The sequence below is a fragment of the Choloepus didactylus genome, assembly GCF_015220235.1.
Source record: "Choloepus didactylus isolate mChoDid1 chromosome 25 unlocalized genomic scaffold, mChoDid1.pri SUPER_25_unloc1, whole genome shotgun sequence".
NCBI lineage: Eukaryota > Metazoa > Chordata > Mammalia > Pilosa > Megalonychidae > Choloepus > Choloepus didactylus.
Genome location: NW_023637606.1, coordinates 7,641,093 through 7,646,778, shown reverse-complemented (window position 1 = coordinate 7,646,778; position 5,686 = coordinate 7,641,093). Strand labels below are relative to the sequence as shown.

The following is a 5,686-nucleotide window of genomic DNA, read 5'->3' as shown; positions in this document are numbered from 1 at the left end:
TATCAATGTGGCTTATAACCTTTGATGTTCACTTGGATCAACAGTGTTTGCCAAGTTTTCCTACTATAAAGTTCCTTATTTCTCTGCCTTTCCATATATCACCTTTGGAAAGAAGTCACTATGTGAAATCTATGCTATAGGAGTGGGATTATACACCACCTTCTTGAGAGAGCTACATCTCCCAGAATTACTGGAATTCTTCTGCATGGGAGATTTGTTTCTTCTTACTTATTTATTCAATGATTTATTTATATCTGTATGTACTCAAGGCATTTATTTCATTAGCAATACAATTCTGCTTTACTTTCTTGTTCAGTTTGTTCTAGCTTTGGCCATGGGATTGCTTTCCACTCTGCCCTATGTCTCTAATATAGCCCATCATTGCAGGTTTTATTTTAGCACCTACTTATTTTTTGGTACTGCAAGATGCTCAAGGCTCCTTTTGTCAATTTCTTTCCCCAGTCCTCGAGTCATCATTTCTCCAAGGAGCATTTTTGGGGGATGGTGTAAAAACCAAAGTCTGGGCACTAACTGTGCTCCTTTCTGTTGAGTTATTTAAACCCTCTCTGCTGAGAAAGTAAGAAAATGAATGTGTGCCTACTAACCTGTGCATATACACATATCTATAATTGTTTTTGCCTGTTAACCTACACTGAGTTCATGCTGATGTGTCTAACTCTAAAGCATAACCACAAAGAACATTCTAGCTTCCTCTCCTTGTTTATGTTTAACCTCCCACTCCACAGTGAGAAACATATTCCCCTCATCTACCACCCATCAACTTAATTGCTTGATTCTAGCATAAATATATAAAAGTAATATATTTGCTAAGCCACACCCTGATGGGATAAACTTTATCCCCCAGAGTACAATACATATACACAGTTTCTGTTGCTTTCATTATACAGACTGCATTCATATCCAATATTACAGTTTCAGCACCTTTTTGCCTCATCATCCCAGTAATGGTGTTTCATACACTTGTAATACAGTTGTTGTGTTTTGTCACATTTTGCATTCAATCCTGACACTACCTTGGTATTTAATTGAATCTTTATTTGCATATATTAAGCTTCATAATTTGTGTTTTAAGTTCAATGTTTTAACAAATGCATAAAATTAGTCTATAATTATATTATTACATAAACAGTTTCATTGCTCTAAAAATTTCCCTGTGCTTCACTTATTCAACTGTCTTTCCCTCTCCCCAATCCCTTGGCATCCAGTGATCATTTAAAGTTCCCTATTGTTCTGCCAATTCCAGAATGTCATATAATTGAAATTATGTAGTATGTTTAGACCGTTTTTTTCAATTCACAACAATTATTTAAGATTCAGACATTACCTTTTGTGTCTGCATGTCAAATGTTTTTGCCACTGAATAATATTCCATTGTATGTATGGATATAGCAGGCTGTGTTAATCCTTTTACCTATTAAAGGACATCTTGGTTTTGTTTTCAAATTTTGGAGATTATAAATAAAGCTGCTATAAACATTCATGTGTGTGTTTTTGTGTGGAGTTAAGTTTTCAATTCAGCTGCTACGTAAGAACACAATTGCTGGATTGTATGGTGAGACTATGTTTACTTTTACAAGAAACTGAAAAACTGTCTTCTGGCTGCACTATTTGGTATTCTCACTGGCAAACAATGAGAGCCTGTACTGTTCCATATCCTCACCAGTCATTTGTATTGTCAGGGTTTAGGCTTTTTGGTATTCTAAGGGGTGTGTGATGATGCATCACTATGCTGTAATTGTGCAATTCTCTAATGACGAATGTTGCACATCTTTCATCAATATATACATCTTTGCCAAGTGTGTGTGTTCTTTACTAGGTTTCTGTGTAGATGTTCGCACATTTTAAAAAAACTGGTGTTGGCTTTCTTAGTCTTCAGTGTTAAAAAGTCTTCATTTATTTGGATACAAATCAGTTAGCTGATATGTGTTTTGCAAAAGTTTCCTGAAATATGTGGATTTTATTTTTATTTTTATCTATGTTTTAATAGAGCAGAAGATTTCTATTTTAACAAAGTCAAAGTATACATTTTCTTCTGTTATGCTTTGGGTACTAAATCAAAGAGCTCATCACCAAAACATGGTTCCAAAAGACTTTCTCCTATGTTTCATTCTAGAAGTTTTACATTTTGCATTTTATTGTTAAGTGTAGGATTCATTTGGAATTAATTTCAGTGAAATGGATACAATATATTTGTAAGCTCCTTTGTTTTTGTTTTGCATGTGTGCATCTTATTGTTCTAGCACCATTTGTTGAAAAGACCATACTTTCTTCATTGAATGGCCCTTGCTGCATTATGAAAGATCGGTTGATTGCATTTGTGTGGATCTAGGTCTGAGTTAACTAACATTAGTTTATGTGTCTATTTCACCAATGAAACACTGAGTGTTGTATGTTTATAGTTAGACTTGAAATCAGATATTGTGGGTCCTGCAACTTCTTACTTCTTCATCAGAATTGTTTAGGCTTTCTAGTTCTTTTGCTTTTCCATAGAAACTTTAAAAGTCATTTGTCAATATCCACAAAATTACTTGCTGTCATTTAGAATAGGATTGAGTTGAATGTATAGATCAGGTTAGGAGGGAATGGCATATTAATATTGGATCTTCCCATCCATAAATAAGGATTTATTTATTTCTTTGTTTTCTATATTAAGTTTTTTGTAGTAACCTATATACAACTCAAAATTTCTCAATAAAGCATTTTCAGTTGTATAAAATGGTGATATTAAAAATATTGTGCTACCATCACCAATATGCATTACCCACCTTTTGATCACTTGGTTCTAAATGGCTGGTCAAAATAATTGTTGAATAAAATACAGTCTAACAGCTTTGTAGTGGAACTTATTGCCTTAGGAAAATGATTACACTAATGGAGAAAGATGGCTAGTCACCAACAGCAACAAAGAAAAGCAAAACCACTTGATTTCCCTGACACTTTCAGATACAATGCACTAGTTCTGCATGTGTAAATAAGAAAGGAATAATTTAATATGTTTACCATGAAAATAATAGCATTTATGTTAATTTTAAGATTACTATTTTTGACTAAATTTGCATTGCTTTGGGCTCTTTTCCTGCAGTTTCATCAGCTACATGGAATCAGAAAACCAAACAGATGTTTCAGAATTTATCCTCCTTGGACTCTCAGAAGATTCAGAAGTGCAGCCTCTCCTCTTTGGGATGTTCCTGATGCTGTACCTGGTGACTCTCACTGGGAACCTGCTCATCATCCTGGCCATCATCTCTGACTCCCACCTCCACACACCCATGTATTTCCTCCTCTCTAACCTGTCTTTTGCAGATATTGGTCTCACCTCCAGCACTGTCCCAAATATGCTGGTGAACATCCAGACAGAGAGCAAAAGCATAACTTACAAAAACTGCCTCAGCCAGATGTATTTTTCCCTGCTTTTTGCAGGACTAGACAACTTCTTACTGACTGTGATGGCCTATGACCGCTTTGTGGCCATCTGTCACCCCTTGCACTACATGGTCATCATGAGCCCTCAGCTCTGTTATCTCCTACTACTTGCATCCTGGATATTGAGTGTCCTTGACTCTCTTTTACTAGACTTAATGGTTTTGCGATTGTCTTTTTGTACTGAGTTCAAAATCCCTCACTTTTTCTGTGAACTTAATAAGGTAGTCCAGCTTGCTTGTTCTGACACTTTCCTCAATGACCTGGTGATGTATTTTGCAGCTGGACTTGTGGTTGTTATTCCACTCACCGGGATCCTTTTCTCTTACTCTAAGATTGTATCCTCCATTTTGAATATTTCATCAGCTGAAGGCAAGTATAAAGCATTTTCCACTTGTGGGTCTCATCTCTCAGTAGTGTTCCTGTTTTATGGTACAGTTCTTGGAGTGTATCTTAGTTCTGCTCTTACCCAAAACTCAAGGGCAAGCACAATAGCCTCAGTGATGTACATGGTGGTCACTCCCACTCTGAACCCCTTTATCTATAGTCTTAGAAACAAGGACATAAAGCATGCCTTAAAGAAACTCTCCTGTTGAAAATCATTATCTGTATATATGGGTCATTTATTTCAGGTTTAGAAATTTTCTTATGATAAACAGAGGTTAAATACTACAAGATATAAATCTTGATATTTTTATTAGTGTATATAAATGTAATCTGCATTTGCTTACTTCCTAGAATTCTATGTCTTTTATTAGATTTGGTACTTTGGATGAATGTTGAGAAAACTGGAAATAATTCATCAGCTGTGCACAAGGAAATGTATTATTTTAATATAATCATCATTTCCATTATTACTATTTTAATTCAATTTTACTGGGATATATTCACACATCATAGAAAACATCTGAATTTTACAATAAAGGCTCACAGAGTCATCACCACATAGTTATGCATACATCACCATGATCAATTTTAGAATGTTTTCACTACTCCAGAATAGATATAGAAATAAAAAAGAAAACCCAAATTCTCCCATAGCCCTTATCCTCCTTATTATAGACTGATATTGTAGGTGTGCCACATTTTTACTGTTTATGAAAGTATTTTAAGTTATTACCCTTAACCATAGTCCATAATTTGCAAGGGGGGCATTTTTCTCCATATATTCCTCAATTATTAACTCCTTGTAATAGGGTCATACATTTTTTCTAGTTCATAAAATAACTTTTTGAGATTTTTACAGGTAATCCCAGCCATTGTCCACCAGAAAATTCATTATGTTATACATTCCCATGTATTATCCTCCAATTTTCCTCCTGGTGACATACAGGACTTTAAAATTCCCCTTTCCACAACATTCACACACAGTTCACTACATGAATGTTTCACACAGTGACATGCTAATGTCACCACTATCCATTTCCAAACATTTACATTCAAACTAGTTAAATATTCTGCACATATTAAGCAACCAACCTCCGTTCTTTAGCTTCATTCTATATCCTTGTAACATATATTATGTATTTTATGTCTATGAGTTTACTTATAATTGGCTCATACTAGTGAGATCTTAGAATATTTGTAATTTGGGTCTGAGTTATTTCACTTAACATAAAGTTCTCAAGGTTTATCCATGTCATTGCATGCTTCAGGACTTCATTCCTTCTAACTGATAAACAATATTCCATTGTATGTATATACCATATTTTGGTTATCCACTCATCTGTTGATGAACAGTTGGGATGTTTCCATCTTTTGGCAATGGTGAATTAAGCTATGAACCTTGATGTGCAAATGTCTGTTCATAACCCTGCTTTCATTTTTTCTGGGTATATACCAAGTAGCAGGATTGTCAGGTCCTAAGGCAACTCTACACTTAGCTTCCTGAGGAACCACCAAATAATCCTCCACAGAGGCTGTACCACTTTGCATTCCCACCAGCAGTGAATAAGTTTTCCAATCTCCATATTCTTTCAAATACTTGTAATTGTCTGTTTGTTTAACAGAAATGATATCTCATTGGGGTTTTGATTTGCATTTCCCTAATAACTAGTGAAGCTGTGCACCTTTTCATATGCTTTTTAGCCATCTGTATTTCCTCTCTGGAAAAATGTCTATTCATGTCTTTTGCCCATTTTTAATTGGGTTTTTAGAATTTATAATGTTGAATTGTAGCATTTCTTTATATATTCAGGATATCAAACCCTTATCAGGTATGTGGATTCCAGATATTTTCTCTCAT

The 5,686-nt window shown here is 34.8% G+C and overlaps 1 protein-coding gene across 1 annotated transcript; it reads left to right on the top strand.

The window, feature by feature from the left end:
- Positions 1–3,113: 3,113 nt before the first annotated feature.
- LOC119525331 (olfactory receptor 7A10-like) lies at positions 3,114–4,037 on the top strand. Its single transcript, XM_037824007.1, has one exon. It carries the CDS (start codon positions 3,117–3,119, stop codon positions 4,035–4,037), a length of 921 nt encoding a protein of 306 aa, XP_037679935.1. The 5' UTR covers positions 3,114–3,116.
- Positions 4,038–5,686: the final 1,649 nt, after the last annotated feature.

Bases quoted from the DNA above. Each gene is read 5' to 3' on its own strand.
- LOC119525331 (XM_037824007.1), top strand. From the start codon at position 3,117: ATGGAATCAGAAAACCAAACAGATGTTTCAGAATTTATCCTCCTTGGA.